The 27,922-nt window shown below is 38.6% G+C and overlaps 1 protein-coding gene across 5 annotated transcripts; it reads left to right on the top strand.

Annotated features, from left to right (window-relative positions):
• Positions 1-359: 359 nt before the first annotated feature.
• Positions 360-17,825, top strand: ARL6 (ADP ribosylation factor like GTPase 6). Of its 5 annotated transcripts, none has more exons than XM_036390288.2 (8): positions 360-383; positions 2,980-3,110; positions 4,894-4,955; positions 6,621-6,689; positions 9,042-9,136; positions 12,835-12,964; positions 14,372-14,427; positions 16,968-17,825. In XM_036390288.2, the coding sequence occupies exons 2-8, from the start codon at positions 2,988-2,990 to the stop codon at positions 16,991-16,993; spliced, it is 561 nt and encodes a 186-aa protein (XP_036246181.1). In that variant the 5' UTR covers positions 360-383; positions 2,980-2,987; the 3' UTR covers positions 16,994-17,825. The 5 variants fall into 5 exon arrangements, with proteins under 5 accessions (XP_036246181.1, XP_036246164.1, XP_036246172.1 ...); XM_036390271.2 differs by having other exon boundaries at positions 368-383; positions 2,957-3,110; XM_036390279.2 differs by lacking the exon at positions 360-383 and adding an exon at positions 399-640.
• Positions 17,826-27,922: the final 10,097 nt, after the last annotated feature.

Genomic DNA, 27,922 nt, shown 5'->3' with positions numbered 1-27,922 from the left:
GCGCCCGCTTCGGAACGGGCGGTGCTGTCAACACCTCGGGTGGCCGTTCTGACTCAGGGGTTTCCTTCTGTGCTCAACGCAATCCCCAAGACGATTTATCCAGGCACTCGAGAGAGAGACAGTGCTTGGAAACAAGCAATTCCCGAGGCGCTGGACACGGAGAATGATGGGGACGCCCCTCAACCCCGCCCCCTCAGCCCCACCGCCCGGGGGCGCGGCCTCGGGCGTGGCCCCGCCCCAACGCCCTCCCCCCATTGGCCGGAAGAGGCGGAGCGGGTGGGGCGGCGGGACGCGATTGGTGGGGCGGGGAGAGGGCGGGGCTTCGGTTTCCTCGGCAACGGCGGCGGCGGCGCGCGGGCCCGGCGGGCGCCTCCCGGGCCCAGGTCGGTGCTGCGGCCGCGGGGACGCGGGGCCGCACCCGGGGAGGGGGGCCCGGGGCCGGCCTCCCCTGGGGACCCTGTGCCGGCTTTCCCCGGGACCCTCTGGGAGAGGGAGAGCCTGTCCTGGCCTGGGAGAAGGGACCCGCGGCCGCTGCCGAGGCCCTGTGGTGCGGACGGAAGGGAGGGAAGCTGCCAGGCCTTGTCCTGAATTGGGTCCTTGCACCCAGTGTGCCAGAGGCCGAGCCACGCACAGAGCCCAGGTATTTGGTTTATTTCTGCTTCTGCGCAGAAAGGGGAACTGGGCGGCAAATCCAGCACGGCCACTACCAAAGCTTTTCACTGTTTGTACATTTTAGCAAACAAAGGCATTTATGTTCACTGACTGCATGTCACCTAGCTCTCTTATCAGATGGTATCCTGCCTTCTGGTGGCTAATGACTCTCTTGCTTCCCATGCTAATTATCCCACATGCTCAGTCTTTCCCTTCTTTGGATCTTAGACCGTTGAAACATATCCAGCCCTAAACCTAAACAAGGCAGTTCTACCGAAAAAATTCATTTGTTTTTCAAACACCTGGACATCGCTTAGAGCTTGTTTGTTGGTTGCTCTCTATTTCACTGATTAAATCTCCTGTGTTGTTGATTAGGTTTGAAAATAGACAAAGATCAGACATGAAAGAACATCCTTTCTTAATAAAAAAGCTTGGAGAGTTTGCTGTTAAGCTCCTGGACCAGACTCTGGCTGAAATAATTTTCTGAGATGTCTGATGTATGCTGTATGTCACTGTAGGCAAAATATCAGCTGGCAAAAAAAAGGGAAAAATGGCACCTGTGTTAGCTGTAGCTGCTGTAACTCTTCACAGCTGAGAAAAAACATGAGAATAGGGGCAGGGCAAGAAGTCAAGGGTGCATTTCTTTCCCTCTGTGTTCTTAAATAATGACTGTGCCAACTAGTAGGAAATTTTGCTAATTTCCAAAAACATGTCTCTAATTAAAATATTTCTAGAAACTTTTGTGTATTTAAGATTTTGGATTTAAAAGTGAAGCCCTAGAAGTATTTTTAAGGCCTTGTATTTCCTCCTGTTTCATTTTAGGAGTGCCTACAACGTATTATTTGGCCCTCTAGAATGTATTTTTTTAACCCTCTATTTTTTTGTTCATCTATAACAGATGGATGAAGCTCTTGATTGGATAAGAAAGTAATGTGTGATGGAGCAGGGTTTTGTCAGGTTAATTTGACAATAAGCAGCTTTAATCTGCTCTCTGATTTGTATATATGGATTAGAAAAGGAGTGGGGCGTAAAGCAAAAGGAGTTAGAATGAGAGACTTGCTATAACTAATATTGTTTTTTTGGTAATAATTCTGTGGGTTTTGGTAACAATTCAACATTTTTTGGTAGTATGGGTTGGTAATAATTCTATGTAGCTGTAATGTAGATCATGCCCAGTCCTGAATCAAAATGCACAAGGGAAAGCTCTAAGAAAGATCTGGTTTTAAAAAGGAAAAATCATCCTTTAGCCAGAATGATTACTTGTGTGACTTCATTAAATGCAAAGTTTTGAAATTACTAAAAAGCAGTTAACCATCATTTTGTAGTCAGCTAGTAAAAGAGTGTGATCGAAGATTTGTTATTGATGGGTTTTTTTACCTTTCCTCCCTCCTGCTATGATTTCCTCAGCTTGCTACCTGAGTTATCCAGTGCAGTGTGTTTTTAATTTATTAAGAAAAAAAAACAGCCTTCACCACTCCAGAAATCCTCTGACATAAATTAAATACTTTATTATTCAAGGCATCTCAAAGTTTTCAGTTGTCTGATTGCTGCAATTATTTCTAGTGGAATTCATTCAGGGCAGACAAGGGTTATCCTCTTTGCAGAGTGCATTTAGCCAGGTATTGCAGGGCAACACGTGATGTAATCTCCTTTCAATGTGCCACTGCCAGGTAACTTCAGCCACAGTCTCTGGGCAGCAGCAGAGGTTTGGCATCTCCCTGACGTGTGGGTGAATGTTTTGGTGTGTGTTAGATCTATTTAAATCAGTTTCTATTTGTGGTGAACAAAGAGTTCCTAATTTATACATGTCAGTATTGGCAAAATTTTGGCAAATTGAGAGTTTGAATTGAATCAACAGAGAGTGTTTTGTTTAGTGCAGGGTTCAGTAAATTATGTAGCAGGTGCTGCAGAAGGGAAATACTGTTTTGTTGTCTGAATGGTGTACTGCTGACAATTTGAGGTAAAGATAATGACCCTCCTTTTGGTTTTGGTCACTTTGGTGGGAGCCCTGGTGGCGCTGCAGTCGTGCCCCTCTTTGGGCTGCTCAGAAGGTTTTCTGCCCAGAATCAAGGGCATTGTGTGATACAGACAGGGCTATAAACAGCCCGGCTACTTTGGTATCCTGGCTGTAATCAGCTTACCCTCCATGTGCTTATGTGCAGAGCCAGCCCCTGGGGCTGTGTTTGTGTAGGGTCCTGCTCACACCATCCCTCCCAGGTGTGAGGCTGCTCGGGCCCATGCCCCCCTGGGTGCCAGCGCTGCCCTGCACGTAGCACTCTTCCAACAGCTCTGATTCCCTGAACAGCCTGTGGTCCCTGTGACTTCCAGCCACAGCCATGGGATTGTTTGACAAGCTGGCAGGATGGCTTGGCCTGAAGAAAAAGGAGGTTCACGTCTTGTGCCTTGGCTTGGACAACAGCGGCAAAACAACGATCATCAATAAACTTAAACCTTCAAATGTAAGTAGCCTGCATGGTTCACTGCTGGGGGTTTGTTTGATCTGGGTTTGCATGCTGTTACAAAGGATGTGCCCATGGAAAAGATGTGAAGAGCTTGTGATTTAGCACAGTGGAACAAATATATTTTAAGATTTTCCAGCTAACTAAAACTAAGGGTAAGCATTCACATGCACATTATTTTCCAGAAAAACCCCACTGTTAACGTGGCACACTTTTGTTAAGATCACCCAACAAGGAAGGGTTTATGATGGCTGAAATCAGGATCTGGAAGAGCCACTTAAATCACTTAAATAATTGTCACAGGATTACAGTTACAAGTGATGTTGAACATTTAGGATTAATACAGTTGTACAACAACTTATCATGTTTATTTTAATCTCTTCCTGAAAAATAAGAGACAACAAAATAGGAAATAAAAAGAAGATGCAGGTTTAAGGGTGACTTCACTATTTTTAAAGCAGAATAATTTTCAAAATAAATACCATTAATACTTGCGGTTCATTTGTCCAGTGAAAAGTGTTTGAGGCCACTAGGAGTGCCTAATATTCTGAAAGTAAGATCCTTGTTTATAGATATGTGTATGGACTAGAAATAGACTAATTTTGATAGGCATGTTCAAAGCCAAAGGTTGTGCATCTTGGTTATTTGCATCTGGGAAACTGCTTTTTGCTATTTATATCAGGACACAGCTTTTTTATTATTATTATTATTATTATGAATTTTCATTAAATTTTACCTGATGAGTCCACTGGGCATTGTTTAAAAAGTGTGACATAGTGGTGAGTCTGCTACTCTTCCATTCCTGGCAATTATTCTTCCACTGAAAATTGAGTAGATTTATAAACAAAGACTATAAACTCCGTGCTATCTGCTGCCAGTTGTTTGGGAGAAAGGCTACAATGTGTACCAGGCAAATTGTACTTTATGTAATTACTGAGACGTTTTTTGTAGAGGGTCTCTATGTCATGCCTTAAACAGTAAAGGATTCCTAACTACAGTTGAACTCAAACTTGAAGATTTATCACAATAATGGGCATTAGAGAAGCTCTCAGTGGAATTACACGAGTAGAATAAATAGAATTTGTTTGTTATGACAATTTATAGGAGGATAACTTGTATCCAACTTGCGTAAGTCCTGCCCTTGCAAGACATGCCAAATAGTCTAGCATGCAACAAATGTCTTTAGATCAAAGTTAATAAAACTGTTTCTTTTTAGTAAGTTCAATGGACAGGTTATTTTGAGCTCTGGGTCAAATCAGTCTTCTTAAGAACTTCTGCTTTGCCCCAGGAGCAATATATTAGGGCCTGGCAAATCCAAATGTGTTTCCATCTCTCTGCAGTTGTTTCTGCTGGACCTGCCTATGGGTGGTGTTTGGGATAAGGGGCTCTAGGAGTCTGGGCAAGGATTGCATGTCACTTTCTCAGGCAGCTCTGTAATCTATGGGATGTGACCTTTCTTCCTGCTCAATACCCATGCTTCTTAGAGGAGCTGCCCTTTTCCACCAACTTGGCTGAGAGGTTCCTTGACCAGCTCAGTAGTAAATCAGTTATCAGACAGATCTCTTAATAGTGCTTTGTGTTTTGGCAATTCCAGTAGTGTTTACTCTATTCCCCAGAAAATACAAAACCCTTGATTCTGAAAAACTTTACTTTTCTGGGAACTTTCTTAATATTTCACAGTTTGGAGCAAAAATAGATCTCTAAGGTATTCATGTTTTAAATATATTTCAGTATTTGCATTTTCTAATTTGATTGTAAAATCTGTGCTTTCCTTTCTTCAAAGGCTCAAACTCAGGACATCGTTCCAACAATAGGATTCAGTATAGAGAAATTCAAAACTTCAAGGTAGTACTTTCTTTCTTCATTAGCAGTAATGATTATTACACCATAGTTGGACTTAATGATCTCTTTCAGTGGGTTTGTAACTGAGTATCATGTGTAGTGGTGTAAAGATTTGGCATTGCAGTTTGTTAAAATGTAGTACCCACGAGACCTAATCATGATCCAGGACTGAGTGTGTTAGAATATAATGTGTGTTTTGTGCTGCTATAGAAGTATTAATTTTAAAATTTTTTTTAGTTTCTTTGCAGTAGCCTGCATAAACATCTGATCCCTATCTGTTGAGAGTTTCAGAATAGGGCACTGTTACAGACTGGAGGAGAGACAGCTGCTGAGGTGGCAGCCTAAATTCCACTCTCAATCTGGTAACCTAAATTAAGCACTCTCACTGGAGGTACTCTGAAAAGATTGCAGTGTAATCTCATTACATGCAAAAGGATGGCTACAGCTTTAGCAATGTAAAGGTGGCAGGTGCAAAGGCCAGGAAGCAGAGTAAGACGTCATTAGTTGAATGAAGACTAAGATTTAGATTAAAAGACTGTCGTGACACGAGGATATTTCAAGGAGGAAGCATCATTTTTTATTTTTTAGCCTTCACTGGATCTTTTAATTTGTGCAGTTAGTCTTCAGACCAAGCAGTGTGGCCTCACTGGGTGGGGGATCTGCAAGAAAATTGTTTATTCCTTGAGCTGATGTGTAAGACTGAGAGGTTTCGTATTTCTCTAAGAGCTTCCACAACTGAGCTCTGTCCCAATAAAGTACATCAGACAAGTTTGGGACTTCACATATGAGAATGTAAATTTATATTGCTTTTTTTTATTCTGATCCTGTAGTAGGAGAGATGATGACCTGTAAATCCACCATGTAGAATGTTTAAAAAAAAAAAAACCAACCCCTAAAAATCCCACCCCAAAACCTCAAACTCTACAAACTGACAAACCCACAGCTCTATGTCTGGACATGGAGTGGCAAGGATGTCTGGAGAGCTTCCTTTTCCTAACCTTCTTTTTTTGGGGGCCTCCACTTGGAGAGCTACTTGGGCCTACCCAAAAAAGGAGAGCCTAGTTCTGAACTCGATGTTGCCTCTGTAAACTTTTCAGGAGCAGATGAGAACTTTTAGTAGTGTTCAGTAAGTTGCCTTGCTGTATGTAGTGTTTGGGTGAAATCTCACATCTGAACTCACCCATTTTACCAAAATGTACTCTTTTTTTTTTCCCCTAAAGGTGGAATTTTTTTTTTTAAAGTCTTTTATTTTGCCCACATTTATGCCTGTCTAGGGACAGAATTTAAGACAGGCTATGGACTTTAAGTCATGGTCATCTGAATTTCATTTACTCATAAACAGTGTTTGATATTAGCATGATATAGAGACTGAATGGGAGTTTATTTTGCATTTGATGTAACTTCAAATAATTGGTTTAGTTTTTTTATTCAGATAATAAACAGATTTCCCATTGTGAAATATTTCTGTAATAAGGCTGCAAAACTGAGTAGGATCATTTGAAGGCAGATAGTGCAACCAGAGTTCATTTGGGAATTTTTCTCAGTTGATTGGAATTCAAACTGATCTGGGGTTTTTTTGTTTTTTTTTGGTCAGGGTAGCAAAGAAAATGGATGTGGTTTGGGTTCTGTTCTTTTTTCCTTGGCCTCATGCACTTCTTTTCTTTGCAGTTTGTCTTTCACAGTGTTTGATATGTCAGGTCAAGGGAAATACAGAGACCTCTGGGAACACTACTACAAGTAAGCCTATCATTTATTTTAAAGCACTGATGTTCATGTTAACTGTTTTGTAGGTTATTTAAACAGAGGTATAATATCTAGTGGTTAGAAATGATTCAGAGAAGGCTTATACCGTGGTGTTTGACAGAAGGTTTACTCTGGATAAATAAAACTTTCTATTCTAACAAATGAAAATTTTTATCTGGTGTTACTCTGTGCTTTCGGGGACAACTTTGGGGAACATACTAGAAATGAGATTTAAATGTTGAAACCTGAAAACAAATCCTCTAAGAAAGCTCAAGATGAGTTAGGTTTTCAGCTATTCAGTTCTCCTGTAGGTCAACTTAAAACCTGCAAGATATTGGCTGACGGCTGAGATTTTTAGAGGTGAAGGAAATGAACCTCAGAGGATAAGGCACGTGTAACTAAGAACCTGAATGAACATTCTTAATGTCATTTATTAAACAGGATATTCTCTGTATTTATAACACTCTGGCATTGCCTTTTGGTAATAGACGGACACCATTCTCTGGTTAACCTTTATTTGCATTGTCTCACTGTTATTCTGTAATGCCTGATCCTGATCCTGATAACACGAACAATACAAAACCATGCAGGAGTAGCTTGGAGAAGTAGAAGGGATAAATTCCGAAGATTATAATATTGATTAAATATTAATATCAGTTGTGGTAGAGCTTAAATTGTTTTTTAATTGAAGATTAATGCTTCCTCTCCTTCCTGTGCAAGTTGTTTTAGCATTGAAAACATTTGGCCAGCAGATCTTCATTGTTCAAGAGTGTTAGATTTGCATTTCAGTAACTGATGCCCTCAGGCTGCTCTCAAAATGCTAGCAGAGTGCTTCATAAGCAAATAATTTTTGTGATTGCTGTATTTAATGCAGTAACTTATCCCTTGTGGGGCATAAATGGCTTTTTCATCTTAACAATAACTCCCTAACAGTAAGGGAGTGGTTTAGGTTATGCTGACAGTGAAATATGCACTTGTATCCTCCTCTGGTCCTGAACAAGTGCAGTAGGCATGTATTTAAGATTAACTTCTAAGAATAATATAAAAACAATAATTTCTGTTAATTAAATAAAATATTAATAAAATAATTATGTGTTGTTCAGTTTATAAAGTTAAGCAAGATTTAATTTTGCAGGAAATTAAATCTGGGCAAGTGTCAAAGTAGTTGCCTTGGAGTCCTTCAAGTCTGGACTTTTCTTCTGTTTAGCTTGAAAGTATCTTCTAGTTCATTCTCTAAGTACATTTATCTTAAATAATCCCCAAGTCATGCTGTGTCCCTATCCCTGATACTTCTTTGGGAAGTTCCTTCTTTGGTGGTAAATGCATGACAGTACTTTCATTCCTCTGGTAAAATACTCTGTGCTCATGAAAATTGCTTAGGCATTTCCAGCTAATATGCAAAAGCTTTATTTACTAAAGGTTCTGTACACCAGAAAAGAATGGGCCTTCTCATACAATCTTGGGCTGCTCAGGTTATTTCTGGTTTCCAGCAGGTATAGATCTGTTTCTTATCAAAATACAAAGATAGATGGTGCTGGAGGGTAAAGAATGTATTCATACTGGTGTCTCAGAGAAACGTAAAATGAAGGAGAAGTGATTACATTAATATGGAAATATATTTCTGTGGGTGTTTACAACAGGTGAATTATGAACTGGTGAGATTTTATTTGGTTTTCAAAACAATTTTCAATAAATGGAACATCAGGTCAAAATATCAGTAACAGCCTGAAATAATGACTTGAGTAGCTGCATTTATTTTATGACTGTGGTCACACTACCAGCAAAATGTCCTAATGATTTGAAATAGTTGAAAGTTTTTACCTGTTATTTTAAAAAATAAAGAAAGATCCAGTTTATGCAGGATATGTTGTAAAGGTTAAAATAACCTGCATATGCTTAACTATGGACACAGGTTTTGTCTAAAAAATTATTTGACCTTTCTCTAAATAGACTTTAGTACAGGAAATACAGAATTTCTGTAAAGATTTGTCTTTATGGGTTTTTTTTTCCTGCCTGACTACAATGCCAAAATAGCAGTTGAAGTTCATTTTTCAGTCTGAGTAGTAAAACCAAGCTTTTCTAGAAGGTGTGTGGAGACTGAACCTTGTAGGGGCAGGTAACAGCCTCATGTCTAAAAAAATTATGCATGTTACCCAAAGACTGAATTTCAGAAATAAGAAAGGATTCAAATGTTAATGGTAAATAACAATGACAAAAATTAGAGGAAAAATCAGGTTTGTTTGGACTTTTTTCTTGGTGTTTCTTCTGAAGCCTTTTCTTATTCACAGAATATTCATTTCTTTGAGAACCTATAATTTGCCTCTTTGCTCTTTCTATGTTACGCAGAGAAGGCCAAGCCATTATTTTTGTCATTGATAGCAGTGACAAATTAAGAATGGTTGTGGCCAAAGAAGAACTTGACACCCTTCTGAATCATCCAGGTGAGGAGGCTTTTTTCCCATTCTGTGTCCATATTTGTTATGTTGCCTTACGAAAAGCCCTTATCTGACACATTCTGACTACATTGCAAGTATTTTAACCTTTCATGAATATTAGCGCAATAGTCTTCCAAAACATGTGGGTTGGTTTTTTTTTTACCTATTCACATTTGGAAATTGGTCACAATTCAGCTTTCTACACTGAGTTGGGTTGGTCTCTTATTAATCAATATAGATCAAAAGTTACATTGTTTTGAGAAAGAATAGACTTTGAGTTGGAAGCTGGACAGGCTTCTTGTGATGACCAGCAGAGACAAAACTGTGTCTCCCTGTCTGTTTTTTCCATGAAGATAGCTAATTCCTTTAATGTAACATTTAACTTTCTTTTGTCATCCTCATTAAATTTTTTTATGCTTTAGCCAGAAATCCAAAGGGATAATTACACCAATCAGTTTCAATTCCCTGTGGAAGAGCATATGAGAGGATCTGTGATCAGGGTCTTGTTTTTAGGGGTTTGGTTGGGTTTTTTTTTACATGAGACTGCACCTTAATTAAGTTCTGATATCAGTCAATTCTTTGCCCTTCCATGTATCCAACTTACTGGGATGTGTCTGTAAGCAATATGCAATTTTGACTTTCAGCACTTTTGCTCTGCCTAACCAGAATATTAAGCTACATCTAGGAAGTATAAAAGTTAAATAATCCTGTGATTCCTTAATTATTTGTTAAACTGATAGAGCCTTAACTTGTAAGATTCCCATGCTGAAAATAAGAAAGGAAAAGCTGACTTGTATTTCTAAGAAAAGCAATGTGTGGTAGGGACAAATATGTTCCCATGACTTTATTCTCCATGAAGACTGTATACAACACTTTAATTCATCAACAAAGATGCTGGAGCTGACTGGACCTTCTTATTCTCATGCTCTAATTTCTCATTCAAGGGTACGGGCTACTTCAAATGTAGGCACTGAAAAGACAGCGTTACAAAAGTCACAGGGAGGATGAGGTGAGCCAAAGGCTGCAGGTGGATTACACAGAGGCCAGGGCGCTTTGTACCAAGTCAGGAATTAACTGCAGCAGTAAAACCCAATTCTGGTAGTGGAGTGAACCACACAGGGCCAAGGGTGAGAGGTAAAGCTGCTGGAAGAAGTTACTGGTTTAACAGAGGGCAGAAGAATAAAAATGTTTAGACAGAGTAGAAGTAACCTTAGGTGGGGCTTTTCATTTAGGCAGTAATAGGTCACTAATGCTGGCCTAGCAGGTCAGTGCTGTTCAGTTGTTCATGAGTTTGTGTCTTCAACTTCAGAAGAGCAAAAGACCAGGCTCTGGCCACTGAGTGCAGTCCTGAGAGCCAGGAGACAGCAGTTGTAGATTTCTGCCATGGAGTAGCTTAGCTCCAACACAGCAACAGTGTCACTGATTTATCAGTTTTAATATATCACATCTAAGAGAACCAAAGAGCTTGAAAAGTTCTTCTAGGATAATGTTCAATAAAAGTAGCTGTTGGGTGAATCAATATACAACTGGTTTGCAATATCAGTACTTTTATTTGTATTAGTGTTCTTTCTTGCTGCATACCCTACTTTCTCCCAATCTCTGCTTCTGTCGGTGTCATCCTCCTGGAGTGGTTTAAATGCATGTATTTACCTAAGTTTTAAATGGAATTGAATCAATTCCTGTCTCTGAAAATCTTAGCAATCCCACAGTAAAACAGTTCCCTGTCTTTTTGCCAAGCTTTGCTTGAGGGAAAGGGAAGGGAATGTGTCCTGTGAAGCATTAATGGGGTTAGAAGTTGTACTAGCTGGGACTCTTTTGTGAATCAGAGCTATAAATTATTTTTACTTACATTAATGGACAATGCACTCTTCAAATAACAGTTTGTTTAATGATAACTGTATCATATTTTGTTTTTTTACTCAAATTTCATTCTTCAGCACTTTGAAAGATGGTAGTCATAGATTACCTGGATTAGATGATGACTCTTGGGTCACTTCACCTCCAGCACATGCTTCTAAACTAAACTGAAATTCTTTGTGTAAAATTGCACATCACACATCTAGTGTCTGGAATATTTTTTAATGTGCTAATTCATAACCACTTGCAGCTAGAAAAAATTTGCTTTCCATTAGTAACTGTGAAAATTGTGGGAGGGAAATGATGCACATTAGGAAATAATATAAATTTCTGTGACCATTACTTTATTTAGCAAATACCTTTGGGTGTGCATTATGAGTCTGGGTGGGTAGGTTGTGCCCCTTTCTAATTGTTTAGGAAGACACTGGAAACTCCTTGATTAACTTGGCTGTTTGCATATGTGATGTCAGCTAATTTATGTGGTTTTAATTTACCCTTAACTTGCAACCTGTGGCTACTGGGCTTCATTTAATTATACTGTAAATTACAGTTAAAATTTCAGTCAGGAGACTCAATAGCTGTTCAACTATGGAATCAAAACACGGATTTAATCATACTGTGCTTGTGTTTTGAGGCCTTTGACTTGTGTTTATGGACATCAGAGGACAAAAGAGCTCCAGGAAGGGTAAATAGTTTGTGAAAATTGTCAGTGTTTTGATCAGCACTTAGCATCTCTAAATGAATATGAGGAGGAAGTGTTATCTCCACTGATTCTGTGGAAAGATTTAGTAGGAAGGTGGAAAAGAATATAATTAGGAAAGTTCAACCATTTCAGCACTGACAGTTTGTTGGGATTTTGGGGGGTTTTATCATCCTCCTGCCCATCAGCAGGGGCAGATGGCTTATGTTTTACATTTTAATATAAATCCTTACCTGGTTTCCTGTGTGAAATAACCTTTTCTTTTTACTGTTTTAAAAAGAGCCTTTGTAGCAATTTTCATTGAGGTGGTAGCGTGTAAGTTCTTTTCCTATCAAGCACTGATGGATAGACTAAAACCTAGATTTTCTCTAATTCTGGATATCATTCTTTGTATAAACAATATGAAAAACTTTGAGAGTTAGTCTTGGTGCTGGTAGTTTTCTTGGCAGTGTTACATCTGTAACTTTGAAGAGAATATGTTTTGTTTCCTTTCAATCACCATGTAGTCTTTTGGGGTAATCTGTGAAGGTTTAAACTTGTCTTTGTGTAAGTATCCCAGAAATTGCCAGAGTACTTTGTTTGGTCTGTAGTTCTCACTGCTAGCTGAAAGAGGTTCTGGAGAAGTCCTTCTAGGCAAGGGAGAATAAAGGATGTCCACATGTGCATTTTTCCCAGTTTTATGAATTCTGTGAAGTAATGGATGCTTTCCAGGACACTAAGGATAATTCAGACTACCCTTCTCAGCTATTGTTGTGATATTATGAATGAACACAAATTATTTTTTCCATCCATTTTATAAATCCAGTCCTTGTTAAGCAGAGATGTGCAGTGTTTGTAGGCAGTGGTTTGATCTCTTGTTCCTCAGCTTCACCAGCAATTCCTATCTCCGGCTTGAAGTGTGGGTATAAGGTAGGGGGAGAGGGGGCGGAAGATTCCAAAGCCTGCAAGGAAGTTTGTAAACATTTTGGAAGCATGTTGCAGAGGCCAGGTGACCCAACAGTGTGTGCATCTTGGTAGGATACAACCTTCAGAGGATTGTAGCTACAGGTGAGCAGAATACCCTCCTGTGTTGTTTGTAGCTTGTTACGGGCAGAGATTAATGAGTGCTGCCTCATGGCCTGAGAGTTCGGTCTCTGCTCATGCCTAGACATCAAGCACCGCCGGCTGCCTATTCTCTTCTTTGCTAACAAGATGGACCTCAGGGATGCAGTGTCATCTGTGAAAGTGTCTCAGCTGCTGTCCTTAGAAAACATCAAAGACAAGCCCTGGCATATCTGGTAAAGTTCTCTTTTTCTATCCTTTTATTGGCATTACTTTGTGCATTCCTATTTTAGCCATGTCGTGCCACTCACTACTGTACAAAATAAATGGAGTAGATAAAAGACAGATTCCACACATGAAACACTAAATTTAAAACAGTAATATTAAAAAACTTATGGTGAAACTTACTTTAAATGTATAATGCATTCATTTAGACTGTGTCTTTAAAGTTTTCACAGCAGAACTGTTAGCCAAGTAATGGAATGGAGGATTTCCAGTAAATCAGAAAGCAGGGTTGATATGAGAAGATCAGTTGACATTATATTTTGCTGGGAAATTGAGTGTGCCTGCTAGATTATCTTGCAGGTTTGAGAATATCAAAAATAAAACCTTTAGAGTTTTTTTCCACTCTGCAGATGCTTCAGTAAACTGTTGTTGAAAGGCCATTTAGTAAACTGTTCTCTTCTGTATTCAGAGAGACACAGTACTCTTTGTACCCTTTCATGTTTGAGGGGATTTTTAGTTGTAGGAGCTACTCTTTTTCCTGAAGGATGTAAGCTTTATAGAAGTTAGAAGTGCTTTATAGAAGTTAGTTTTTTTTCCTGTTAAAGTCCTCAGCTGTTATAAATAAAAGTGAAATCAGCAGCTAAATGCTGCTGAAAGCTACAATTTTCATTTTAGACCCTTTCATGTTAAACTTGATTACCTGGACATTGTTTTTGTCCAGAAATCACACTCATGAATTCCCAAGCTTCTTGGAAGATTGTTTTATAGGGAACTGCAGTTACAGTCCAGATTCACTGCTGTGCTGGTTTTCATGAATTGAAGAATGAAGAGCATTTAAACAGTTATCCCCCAGTGATTCAGAAGGTGGATTTACACTGCTCTCAGTGTAGCAGAATGGTTTTATACTTTAACAGCCACTCCTGGGGTTGCTGTTACAATGAAGTGTGTACACACACATAATTCCTCCTTCTGGTACTCCAGCATTCTCACACTGTGTGTAGGAACTGCATGGAGAACATTTGGGCTTGATCATCTTAAAGGTCTTTTCCAGCCTAAATGATTCCATGATTCATGGCTGCTGTTGGAGGGAGTAAACATCTTTCACAGCATTGTCTGAGGAGGGAGGTGCTGCAGAACAAGGTGTCTGCCTCGTGTGGGAGCTCTCCCAGAGCCCCTTATATTCTAGGAATGATTCCTTGTGCCTTGAAACTGGAATTAAAAGAGATCATATCATGAAATGGTGTTTCCCTCTGGGGAAGGTACTCTATATTATTTGAGGAGCAGTCTTCTCCATAGAAAGAAAACTTAAGAAAACTACCTGATGCTACTTTGCAATTATGTAAATTACAAGTTTGGTGATGACTCAACTAAAACTGGTATTTTTACAATGTTTTTGAAATTTGATTTGTTTCTTTCAGTGCCAGTGATGCTCTTAAAGGAGAAGGATTACAAGAAGGTGTGGATTGGCTCCAAGGTATATCATATGTCATTCTCTTGCTTTATTTTCACTCTGTTTAACTCTTTCATTTTGTAAGGTTTTTTCTTTATTATTTTCTTTGTTTTCTTTATGTCCATTTCTGCTGTCAGATCAAATTACACAGTGAGTACTAAAGCTCTATCTCCCATTTGCCTTTCATTTACCTCCTTAATGTACACAAAACATCATGTGGGCTTCCCTGACCAGAGTATGTATTATGAAATACTAATACACACTCTTGCAAACAGTGTAGCACTTTCATTTAAACAATACCAGCTCCCACACTTCAATTTCTTATTGTGGTACTTCAGTTTCTTCTTTAATTTATTCTTAATGTCCTGTGCTTGTTTTACATAACTTAAAGTTATGTATCAAGAAATGGTGAAAGAAAATAAGCCAAGTAAACAGACAAGTACACTGGTTTTAATTATACACCCTCAGCTCTTTAATCCAGAGCCAAAAGAAGAACTTCTTACACCTTAACGATTATAGGACATGCAGACACTCATAACTGCATGGAAAATATCAGATCCAGCTTGGATGATGTCTCACATCCAGCATCTTTAATTACAAACTTGATACAGATGTTGTGTAATTACAAACTCGGTCCAGATGTTGTCTCCTTCTGTTGTGTGTTGGTAAGGTTCTGGTCTCTCTTGTCCTCCTGCTCAATGTTTAGATTAGTGAAGTGTGGCATAGTTTTGGCAGGCTGGTGCCAGTTTTAGCTCCCTGGCTGGCGTTGCTTGTGCTGTGAAGTGCCGAATTCGGGTGGTGCGGGCTCGGCTGCTGCAGCACCCGCCTGTGCTGTGCCCTGGCGGCCGCCGGGTGTCAGCGCTGGCCCGGGGACAGAGCCCCTTCCACAAGGGTGGCAGCCAGCCCTGGCCCGGCTTAACCCATCCCCACTGCTCTGGGGACACCAGGCTGTCCTTTCGACTTAGACTCGTCCTGCTGGCTAGAAAAAGATTGTTTGTTTTACCCGGTTATTGTAGAGTACAAAACCATTCGGTGATGTTTTCAGAGGGAGGGCTGCTGGCCAGAAACAGTCTTTAGAAAGAGATTTACTGCCCTACAGAGGAGCAGTGATGTATCCTCCACCAGCTAAAATAATTCTGGGGTAGGGAACCAGGATTTTGGTATTGGGTTTCCTCCTCTCCTGTACCCGGTCATCATAGAGGCAGATTCTAAATCATAATTTTTCCTAATTTCAGGCACAGTTCTGGCTTAGTAAGGTTTTCTTGCTATGTTCAGAGTCTCCACTTCTCTTGGAAGAACCTTTAGAGTTTCAATCCAAATTTTGGGTTTTTACATAGCTTCATGCTACTTAAAAGGATCTCAAATGCTTGTGTAAATATTTCTGACAAAATATTTAACTTATATATGTAGATTTTTTTTAAGCACAGCAAGCAGATGCTTCTGCTGTCACTCACATAGCTCTTACAGCTATTCATTACTTATGGAGTGTTAAACTTCTTAATTTTCTGAGCTGAAAATCCTCATGAAGGGGCTCTATCTGAAAATTTCCTTTAAGTCCCTGGTTCAGTGAACCCAAAAGCTGAAGAGGGGTTGAGTTTAAATGGTACTGGTAACCTAAGCACATGTAGTTTGGCAATTATATGTTTAAAGGCTGAATACTTTGATATTTCAAGGACAAATTTTTACTCTTGATTCTCCTCATTCCTAGAGCACCAGATGGAAATATTTGGAACAACTCTGTAGTTATGGTAGTCCCTAAATCACAGCCTGGGGATGCCATAAAATTCAGAGGAGGAAATGACACCTGGTGAATGAGTGCAGAGTTCTTGTCAGAGCCAAACTTTTCTTAGTTACCCATTCCAGACCCCTTTCACAGTTGGGGTGGCAGGAGCAAAAAGTTTTGTGGGTTTTTTCCCTAGTGAAGGCTGACTTTGCTATTTCCCTATTTTGTAATGGGATTGCTTTTGCAGCAGCACATCCTCCATAGAATAAAACAAACCTGTCTCACAGCGTTCCCCCTTAGTGGGAGAGATTGTGCTGATTTCCACATTTTGTAATGGGATGCTGGGTGCTTTTGGAAACCAAGAAAATGTTTGAAGTGAGTTGAGAAGTGGCAATCAGGCAGCAGCAATATGGAGAAGTGTGGCTACAGACTGCAAAGTTTTCATGTGAGTTCTTAGAAACCAAACTTTAAATCTTTTGCTGTTGGGTAGTTCATGTTCAGTTAGGTGGAAGCCAAAATGCCTACAAGGAATTGAAATGCATACTTCATAAAACAAAACTTCCAGGTTTTATGGTCATCAAAGTGATCTTATAAGCCTGAAGAAGATAAAAATTGTATTAGATGTGAAGAGTCTCCTGTTAAATATGCAAGATTTGGGGGAAACAACTTGGCTGTACAGGAATTTCAGAAGTGGATGAGAGAGCAAGTTAAAAAGAAATGCTTTGTTGTCTCCCATTCTTGCAACTACACCAAAATATCTAGATCTGTTTATGCTTTCAAAAAACAAAATGCAGCAAGAATTCATCTTGTGCTAAGACCAGATGTTTCTTTTTATTAACAGGTCAGATGCAAGCAATGAAGACATGAGAGATAAATAAAGGATCTATGGGGTTCTTTTACACCTTTTGTCAGTAGGTGAAGAACAAGTTCCTTGGAAAGGAAGAATGATTTGAAGAAGATGAACAGTTCAGCTAAAATATCCTGTATTGACTTGTTTCAGTTTAGTATCTCTTCCAGGAAAACTGAATGTAGACAACCTAGCACCTCAGGTATGCACATTGATGAATTAAATTGAATCTTGTGACCAGAGAGCATATACAAAAAAAATATTTGTGTTAACAATAAACATCTGCATTCATTTGAGGTTGAGGTGGTAATTAGCCATCAGTAAATGCCCCTCTGTTTTTTGGGGGGACATGTTTTAAGCAAATGGGAATATTTATTTTCCAGAGAAAGAATAATCAGCACTTCCTGAAATCCATCTACATAAGAATACCTACTGATTTTAGATGCCCAGTTTTAGGCATTACTGCCATTTTTTTTATATTAAAGTTTAATGTTGGGTTTTTATTATCCATCTCTAATATACTTCTATAAGAGTACTTTGATTAAAGATATAAGGATTCAAGTGTTCAGTATATTTGTTATAGATGATTGCAGATGTTTTTAAGAAATTGCTTTTAATGAAATGTTACTAATTGTTTTTTGTGATTATACCATGGTTATATTTGCATTCCCATCAATAAAACTTCACATATATGACATGCCCTGATTGGGTTTTTTAACTTCAATATGCTCATTAATGGTCTTTACATCCTAGAGATTTCTGGTTTTCTATTCATTTCATTTGGAATTTGTTTATCCATATTCATGTGGATATAGCACTGTATGTATAATAAAATGGTATCTCTGTTGCCAAGGGGTTTTTTTTATTAATTGCATATATTTTTTACACTACCTAATCCACTAGACCTCTCTTTCAGATACATGAGGAGCATATGAATCCCAGGATGGGTCAGACTGGCAGGGCCCAACCTCCCTGCCCAGGCAGGACCATCCAGAGCACATGGCACAGGATTGCATCCAGGTGGTTCTGGAATATCCCCAGTGAGGGGGACTCCACAGCCTCTCTGGACAATCTGTTCCAGTGCTTGGTCACTGCACAGGAAAGTTCTTCTCAAGTCCAGGTGGAACTTCGTGTTGTTCAAAAACACAGTTAAGGGACAGCTCACTGGTTTACTAGATCATTATTATGAAATGTGTTATATACTTCTCTTGTGTATAAAGACTGTTTTACTTCTAAAAATAAATTTAATAAACTTTCTGTCTCCAAAGTATACCATAGGTAAAAAATTAAGAACTTTATTTTTGTTCTGCCACTTCAGGAAAGAGCAGACTGACCCTGGCAGTGCTGAAGTCTCCATTTAACTCAGTGATTACCTGATCCCTGTGGGACATGTAATATGCAGCTCTTGCAAAAGCTTTTCCCCATTAGCATATAAAACACATAAATGTTCTGTCAGCATGCCTTCTAGGCCTCACCTCATAGAGGAGTATTTGGAGCAAAGGGAGCTGAAATGGGAGAACTGTCGTGTACTCTCAGATATTAAATAGTTAAATTTAACTCCCCTGCTTTGCCAAAAGAAAATCTCACTGTAAGAAATCTTTCTTTCAGGATACTGTGGTTCTTACAGTTCAGTTTGTCATGGAAGTATTTTCATGTCCCTTTCTGTGACACTGTTGGCCTTTTGTCAACGTTGAATCTAAGTGTCTATACAAAAATCAAATACAAAGGAGGAACAGTAATATAACATTCTGAGAAGTTTTCCTCTGAATTGTGGGCAGATAATTTTGGGTGGTAATTCGGCAGATAATTTTACTTTGCTTTGATTAATATAGTAATTAAAATAATTAGTTGGAAGGAACCTTAAAGATCATTGAGTTCCAGCCCCTGCCTTGCTTGGGCAAGGGACCAACCAGACCAGGTTGCTCAGAGCTCCATCCAGCCTGGTCTTGAACAATTCCAGGGGTGGGAACACTGCAAATTCCTTGGGCAATCACTGCCAGTGCCTCACCACGCTCTCCATAAAGAATTTCTTCTCAATATCTAATCTAAAACTATTCTCTTGAAAGTAATACTTGCAAAACTGTTTTGCTGTGTGTTAGTATCTTGTAATTATTGTGGATCAGTTATATGTCTTATTTAAATGAAACATTTAGTTTTAAGTTAACAGTTTATTTTCTACCAAAGAAAATTTAAGTTATTACATAGAATCCATCTTTCTTGAATGGTATGGATCTTGATGGTTTTCTGATTGTTTTTGTTTGTTTATTTTAAATTACATAAAGTGCTATGTTTATCCTGTGGATTGCCTTTACTGTCATGGGAAGCTGTTTGAACTTACTGCTTTGTTCTTCCATCTGCAAATCCAAGGGAAATACTCTAAATTTTTTTCTCTCTCTCTAATTTGGTTAGGAAGTGCTTTTTGAAAACAGCAGTTATTTTTCTGCTTTTATTATTGTTCCCCTTCTTGATTTTTTGGTGTTTGATTTTGTTCTGCAGGGAACAAACAGTTCTGTTCCACCCCTAGGGGGCCACTGGTCTGAATGAAGACCTGTTGAAAGGAATGAAAATAAGAACAGTTCTATTAGAAAAATGCTGGATTTTTATTTCCCCCTCCTTATTACTGCTTCAACCATTAGTTATGTCTTACTTTTAGAACATTTGTGATCATTCTGTGAACATAAAACCTCCTGAGGGCATCTCTGCATGTTCACCTCTCCTTCCCACCTTGGTGGTGAGCATCTCTCCTGCTCACCTGTAGCTACAATCTACAGGCATAAGTCACTAACATCCACAGGTGCTGGAGCCCCGAGTTGCTCTAAAAATGTTGAATTTGGTACAAGGATCATATGTTGCACAAAATCCTCATGTATCTGTGCAAAAAGGCTGCTTTGGAGTTGGTTTTTGTGGCTGTCAGACTTCCATGCTATTCTCCCATTACATTTAGGATGTTAAAGTAATGAATGAGTTCTCCCTGGGTGCTCCAAGACAGTTTGCATTGACAAGTTCTTTGTGCCTGAGGAACAAAGCAGACAAGGGAATATTCATTTTTTTGATCCATGTTACTGTAGGTGCGTGCATTATGTGATAACTTGAAGGGCAGTAGAGTGACCAAAAGCGACTCAGGGAATTTGGTCTTTACACCCTACTCAGTGTTTTGTGCTGTTGCTTCCATGAATGCTGCCCACTACATATTTATTAATTTCCTTTAAATATGCCTGATCAGGCTTAAGACTAGCATTTTCAGCTGAAACATGGTGCAGTTGTTTTCACATACAAAGTGTTGCCTTCTAGGTCTCTTTACTGAGGAGGGGGCTATCAGGTAAATGTGTAAATCCTGATTTTCCTAGCTATGCCTCTCTAGTACTGAGAGCACCAGTCCATGGGAACCTTGTGTTTAACTACTGCTTGCAGCTGTGCTGAGAGCCTGCGTGGCCTCAACACTCCTGGGCAATTTCACATGAAGAAAGTGCAGCTCTAAGTGTGAGGATGTAAATGTAATGGAGCCTCCTTTTAATCTCAGCCCTCTAACTGTAATTTCCTTGGGGTATTTTATTTACTAATACGAAAGATAAGCTGCTATAAAAGACCAGACATAACAGCTCAGCTTAGTTGTCTGCAGACAGGAATTCTGATGTGGTAATACGTGGAATGGTAACGTTGCACTTCAGAGCTTCTGTAAAACAGCTGTGCAACTGTTTTGGAAAGCAGCTTATCTCTTAGGAGCTTTAAGTAGGAAATATCATTTTGTTGGTAATAAGAAGTAAAAGTAATGCTGATTCAAAATGCTTGTCCTTAAAAGCAAACATTTATTAAGCCAAGAAATGGTGTTTAATCTCAAATGGGGTGGGGCTGGGGGGAATTTTTGTTTGTTTTCCTTAAGTTTTACTTGGTTGGAAAATCACTCTTTTTATGATTAATTCCTGTCATCCATTTATTTTGTTCTTTCTGGCCTGCCTCATTCCCATTTTACAGAAATCCTTACAAATCTTGATCCTCAACTTTTTAGTCTACTTCTTTTAAATTTAGCTGAGTATTCTGCTAGTGAAACTTTGCAGCTCCCTTCCCTGTTGTTTTGGTTTTGGGTGGGTTTTTTTGATTAACAAAATAGATAATGAGAGAAGGTCACAGAAAACAGCACTAAAAAGGCAAAAAACAGTACTACCAAGAAAGTCTCCAACTCTTCTCTTTCAGAAGGGTCAGGAAACTTTGCTTTCAAAGGTTAATTTTATATGCCCTGATCCTTTTTTATTTTTCACTGCTTAAATTTAAAAATGCGCTGTTACTATGCAAAACTAATACTGTGTGTAATAGCTAATCAGAGTTCAGAGCTTTAAATGCTCTCTTGTAACAAATTCCAAGTGTTTTTAGTAATATTTTGTAACCATCCTTTAGTTCAAGGCTCTGTAGCTCCTGTCACAGTAAGTTACATCAGGGAAGCATCTGTGTTTGTGTGAACCAGCACTTTGTAATTAATTTGCCACTGTTCAGCCAGTTGGATTTACCACTTAATTGGTTGAATTTTCCTGGCCATATGAAATTCTTGCTCTCACAAGTACAGCATGTACGTGATAATGTACTGTTCTCCTTCAGTGCATGTCAGGATCTCACCATGCAAATCAGCCGTGTTTGCTTTTCCCACTCTTCTAATGACAGCATGAAACCCCCTCCCACTACTGTTTTTCAAAATAAATCCTTAAAATGAAAGCTAGGCTCTTAATGTCTGTCTACCATTAAATCATCTTGTGTTCTCCAAACTGTTTCCCAGGAGATGAACTTAATTGTATTACAATCATATTACTCAGGCACCAGCTCAAAAGAGGGTATTTGTAATTTCTCTGGGATTCAGGGAGCACCTTTGAAGAACAGAGTAACTTGTGTAGTAAAGGAAGTGTAAATTTAGCAACTTCATGCTAGGCAGTCTTTTGGCAAACAACGTTGTCTTTGAAGATCAGTAAGTAGATTGAAGGCCTAGCAAAATAGTTACTGAACCAAATTTCGTTTGCTGAAGAGTTGCCTAATAGTTCTCAATAAAGGGAAGACAGTAAGGAAAGATTTAAAAAATCAAGGAAATTGGGATGTGTGGAGGAAATTTCTTTGGGCTGGAATCATGCTAGTGAATATTAAAGAACTTAAGCCTCATGAGGCTCAGTGAGCTGACCATGATAAATGATTGAAGTGGATGCTTGGTGATACGGACTAATGAGAGCAGCCCCAAACTGCTTTTACAGAGCCAAGAGAGCTGGTGCTGGGAGCCTGATGTCCTAATCTGTGTGGCCTCAGTTTCCCTCAGCCTGAGCCTTTCCAAGGGCTTCTCAGTCCTTGGAGCAGGCTGTGCACTCTTGGTTTTGAGATGCAATTTCATCCAGAAAGAATCAGTTTGTGACCTCCCAGCCAACTCTGCCGTGTAAACAAAAGCACTGCTAGTGAGGATTATCTTTAAAATACCCTCCTGACCTGAATTAATGCATGAGTGGAGGCATGCCTGTACAAACCAAAGAGGGAAACAGTCCCAAACTTTTTAAACCCTGGGGTTGAAACCATGTGAAAGAACATCAGAACTTGGCAAGAGGTCTCCACAAGCCAAGGTTCCCCAGGAATAATGCCAGGGAAATATTTAGGAAAAATACAAGTTTATAGTGTGCTTCACTTGGAATAAACTTGGAAAGCTTATTCCACAAATACAGGATATAACCATTGGATTATATATATATATATATATATATACATATATATATATATATATATATATATAATATAATATTATACATATAACCAGGGATTAAGGGCTAACGCTTCCAACTCGAAGGAAATGGCATAATGTCACTTCTGAAAAAACAGGCATTCATAAGTAAATAATAATAAATATTAAAATCTTTATGTCAATAATAAAAGAGTTGTCTGTCAGGCATCACTGCTGTTCTTGCCATCGTCTGTATTTATGATCACACAGGTTTAAAGGTGTTACTAGGAAAAGAATTTGGCAATCTTTTTTTGAGGTGGTCTTTTACATCCTTAGCTAGTTTTCAACAGAGAAGTGTTACTCTGTTTTGAGATGCCTAGAACCCATGCATAATTGTTTTCTAAGTCCTCTGCTGAGCTTTAAATCGAGAGCAAGTTAATGCTCTAAAAAATTTTGGCAGCAGTTTCAAAGCAGGCTAAATTGATCTACGAACTAATCCAATCTAGTGCTCAGAAAGTATTGCTGTATTTTGCAGTTAAGTTTTGAGTCTTAATATTTCTTTCATTGGTACCATTATAAAATAAGATCAATCACTATTATGTTAGAAAAACAATTGTAGAACAGCCACTTCAATGCTGATTTACCACTATTATTATAGGTACATATAATATAATAAAGCTGTGTTGTAGCTTTACAGTTCCTGGAAATTAAGACATATAGGCAAAATCAAGTCGTTCAGGTTGTAGGAATATTTTTAAGTACCAAATTTCCTTTACACACATTCCATAAATGTTAAAGTACTACTTATTTCTCTGTCTACTCTGTCATGCAATTATTTAAAAAAGCATTAAGACCTCCTCTTTTGTGGGTGATAAGTCTCATGCTTTCCTTGAGGTGCGTGTTCTGTCATCATGTCAGGTAATGCATTTAAGTCCTTAATTTATGCAGAATACAAACCATCTGTGTGATTTCTTAAAGGCTGTAGCAATACCTGAGTTGTGAAGGGAATGACAGGTGATCTGACACTGGCATCAGACTAAATAGGAATACTTCAATCAGTTCCTAATATAAAGAAAAATTGACAGCTTTATCCAAAGAATTGATTTACCACAGAGATAATGTGAGCCTTTATTTTCAGTACCAGTTCAGCACACCCTGAAAATTGGAAAACAGAGTACCTCTACTGTTTATGAACTATGCTAAGTGCATTCTCTAAATACCATATTCCATTGTAGAGAAACCCCTTTAGTCTTCTTAGTCATATTTTATTGGACTGGAGCTGTGCATTAAATACAGAAAATATTTCTAAAGAACAACTTTATATAAAAAGACTGTTGCAGGCTCATAGCCCCATTAGCCAGACGTTTCCTTGTGATGGCATTTACTTTGCTGAAAAAGCTTTTCTGCCTTGACTCAATGAATGCTTGAGTGAGGAAACATGGATTACTCACAATTTTTGTTCTGGGGTATTAAAAGAAATCTTCTTTCCTCTATTAAAGGTTTTGTTGTGTTGGGCTTAAAAAGAAAAAAAAAAACAAAATAAAACCCACAAAACAAATGAGAGTGTGGGGGGTGTCAGTTATGCTGTTACTTACCCAGCTAACCAGGCAGTCTGATCAATGATAACTTGAATTCTTTAAAACTTGGCCTTTGAGATTTCTTTCTTACCATTTTTCTGTGTGTTACACAGACTGTTTACTGTTATGTGGAACTTGTGTGCCAAGAATTAGACTCTGTTTTTCTGTTTGTTCTGTAATAAGATTGAAGTATTTTCTCCCTGTTTGGAATAACTTATGGATATAATTTGCATACATAAGAATAGATCTCTTCTTTGTTTTCTCTCTCTCTCTCTCTCTTTTTCTTTTTTTTTTTTTTTTTATTTCTTATTGGGAGCTTAAATGAAGAGGAAAATAAGTTGTTCCATGTAACCAGATGGGATTCTGCAACATTAGCAGCCAAAAGCTTTTATGATCCTGTTTGGCTCAATCCATAAGAATTGTCCTTGTTAGAGACTGGTGTATTTAGAGTAATTTTTATATACAGAATATTTTGCACTCCAGACACTAAAGATGATTATTCCTTTTGGAATGTGCTCACACACATGCTCAGTATGAATGTGGTAAGGGGTTACTTTATATATACACATTCTAATTTTCACATATTTTAAAAAATATTTTATCAAGAGTCCAGAACATTGGGTTAAAAAATATTCTGTGTTGTGAAATCCAGCAGGAAAGACAAGGGGCAGCATTGGTGTGTCTGCAGTCAATGATTCTAGGTAGCCTTGGGGTCCAGGGACTTGTTTTAGGAAATCTTTGAAAGGCAGTTATGAAAGGCAAGTCTGCTGTCCAGAGGCCTAAATTTACTGTACATAGGCTTGTACAACAATTTGAAACTGCCTAGTAAGCTGCAAATTTAAAAATGTACTTTTATGTACATTCATGGAAATACGGTAAGCCCATTAGAATAGTAATTTGATTTTATATTTAAAAGTGTGTATATTTGTAGGTGAAAAGGTGTATAAAAGATGTATTAGAAAGGTGTATATTCATTTTTAACCACACATCTGATATTCAAAAGACATTCTAGGTGGAAAAGTGTTAATTTAATTACAATGTATAAGTAGCTGGTAATGTATTTCATGGATTTGTTTTATTTGCATATAAGACACCTCTTTTGAAAGCTCTTGCATTCTTATGAATATTGAATTATTTGTTCTGCTTTTTACACTATCTAAAATATATGTTAGAATTTGGATGAAATCAGCTTCAAGCTGAAGCACTTAATTTAACCATAATTTTTTGTGGAAGGCTGATGGTGAATAGACAGAATGTCTTAGCAGGTGAGCAGACTCAGAGCAGGATGGTTTTACAGAGCCCTCATTACATGAAGCGCAGACTTTCCTGAGCTCTAGTTAGGGTAGGGTGGTTTGCAGGCATTAACTTGGTAAGAGGACAAGTGAGCTTAATCTTTATTTTCAATTCACACAAGTTTGATTGATATGAGGTGCTGTCAGAAACATCTTGGGAGCCTCCCAGACAAGCTGTGCTAATCAGCTGAAAGTTGTCAAATCTTTTGGAATTAGATACATACATCCCAGCATAGTATGAGGCTTCTGAGTGCTTTTTGTTCCATGCCCAGGTGCAGCAAAAGTCTGCTTTAAAAAAGATTCTGTAGGTGGGTTGGTGGTTTTTTATTTTGTACTTCACAGTTAGTTTCCCCTTTTAGCACTTTTGCTACTGGGTAGGTGTAGATGTCACAAATTTACAAGTGAAAAACAAATAGAGTGGAAAACAAACAAGAGAAGCTTTCCAAAAAGATGATTTAAAGATTTTAATTCCTAGAGTGAATTTTGATCATAGGTGGCACAGTGTATGAATCTTACCCAAAATAATAAAGAACACAGTTATGGGTCTCAGAAGCTGCTGTTTAACCCCATGAGTCATTTCCAGCTGTCTTCTCCAGACATGAAGGCATTTGAACAAGAGCAGCTGACCACGTGGCTGACTTTGAAACCATTTTCAGTAAATCAAATGGAGGAACTGTGTGTTTACAGTTAAAGGATGAGGATTGCTGGAAGCTGCACAGCACATACTTTACAGCAGGAGGTCATGGCTAGATAAAAAATAATCCTAGAAATCCTTGCTAACATCCTTCATCTGTGTAATAACATAGCCAACACCCAACTCTTCCATTCTGTGAAGGTGTTGGTCACCTTCATTTTAAAGTATAGATTAGAGATTTGAAAGTCATCTGTATTTGCTTCAACATCTGGACAACTAACATTGTGAAAAATGGCTAGGAAATATTACACACCATGACTCCTTTATATGTATTTATTAGTTCATGGTCTCATGGCAGCTATTTAAAATCTTGCCTTAATAGATGATAGACTGGAAAGGAAAAAGATAGCTAAGGACCTGTTCATTTTTAAGATACTGTTGCTATTTCTGCCACATCTACCTGCAGATATGTTCTGTAAGAGCCTGGAAAATGGGAGGGCTTATTAACAAGAAAAAGTAGCACAGCTCTATAAAATATTTTGGTAGATAAATGCATTAACATGTATGAAATGGAAAGCTGACTTTGCTTTTGCATAGCAGAGTTACATCTCAGAACACAAGAGCACTTCTTATTGTTGTGGTCCAGCAATGGAAACAGTTTGAGGATGTTGTTTTCATTTATTAGTTGTGTGAAATGTGCTTGCAGGCAAAATGTTTCATTTGGAGGTTTTAAGACGACATTTCTCCCCTGGTTATTACTTTAATGTACCAGGAAAGTTTTAAAAGAAGGGTGTGAAAGGAGGGTTCCTCCTAAACCAGCATGATGGAAATTCGCTTTCCTTTTTGGTATCCAAACAAAACAAAAGATTTGACTCAAGATTTTAAGAACCCATAAAAAGGAGGAAATACAAAAAGCACAATTAAAATTTCACCATCTGCTCACTCTAAATCAGCAAGGAGAAGGGGGAGGTTTCCCTTCTGCATAACCATTATAATCAGAATTGCAGTAGAAAAATTAAGTGGATGTGGAATAGGCACAGCACCCCCCTCCCCTCTCTTACTCGACATTCAAGTGACACTCTGGGCAGGATGAATTTTGAAAAAAAAGTACTGAGAGCCCCTGCTTGACATTTCCTCTTCTGTGCAATTCTATCCCTCTGCAACTGTGTTTTAATGGTTTCTGCCTGCCTTTGGTGTTGCCTTATTACCTCATGTGGGCCACATGTGAGCACTTTAATCTGAGGCGGAAAGGAACCTGTTTGCCCCATCTGTTTTGGCTTGCACGTGTTGGTGCTGCTGTTAATGCTGGCAGCTGTGCTAATGTGTGAGGCCACCTGCCACATGGCAGATACTGCAGCTTTGGGTAAAAGCTTCCCTTTCCCCCCTTGCTGGAAGTGTAGGTGGCTAAATTTCCCCTTTTATTATTTTAAGTGTGTCAAAACTATTTACTCTTAGGTCATGTGATACTCAATTACTCCAGGGTAGAAAAAAAAAACAGAAAGGGATTCTCTAACCTGTGTCATGTTCATCTCTTATATTGATACAGTTTTACTACATTGATTAGTTTTAATATTTTTGTTATTTGCCTGCAATAGAACTGTAATTTGGTACGTTCCTGTATTTTCTGCTTTTAGATGCAGTGAAGAAAGGAGGAACAGATTTGAGCACAAAATGTTACTGTTTGGGATTAGCATTTCTGATTAGCTTGGCTCTTTGTTCTTGGACAAGAAGAGCCCTGGTAATGCTTCATGCTGCCCTGTGGTGCC

This window comes from Molothrus ater, chromosome 2 (genome assembly GCF_012460135.2).
Source record: "Molothrus ater isolate BHLD 08-10-18 breed brown headed cowbird chromosome 2, BPBGC_Mater_1.1, whole genome shotgun sequence".
NCBI classification, from domain to species: Eukaryota; Metazoa; Chordata; class Aves; order Passeriformes; family Icteridae; genus Molothrus; species Molothrus ater.
Note: the sequence above shows the minus strand (reverse complement) of the source record. Positions and strands in the feature narration are given on the sequence as shown.

What these genes read in the sequence shown, in the direction of transcription:
- ARL6 (XM_036390288.2), top strand. Translation starts at nt 2,988, where the DNA reads ATGGGATTGTTTGACAAGCTGGCAGGATGGCTTGGCCTGAAGAAAAAG. An exon ending in ATAAACTTAAACCTTCAAAT is followed by an intron (nt 3,111 to 4,893) that starts GTAAGTAGCCTG and finishes CTTTCTTCAAAG; the next exon opens with GCTCAAACTCAGGACATCGT. An exon ending in GAGAAATTCAAAACTTCAAG is followed by an intron (nt 4,956 to 6,620) that starts GTAGTACTTTCT and finishes TTTTCTTTGCAG; the next exon opens with TTTGTCTTTCACAGTGTTTG.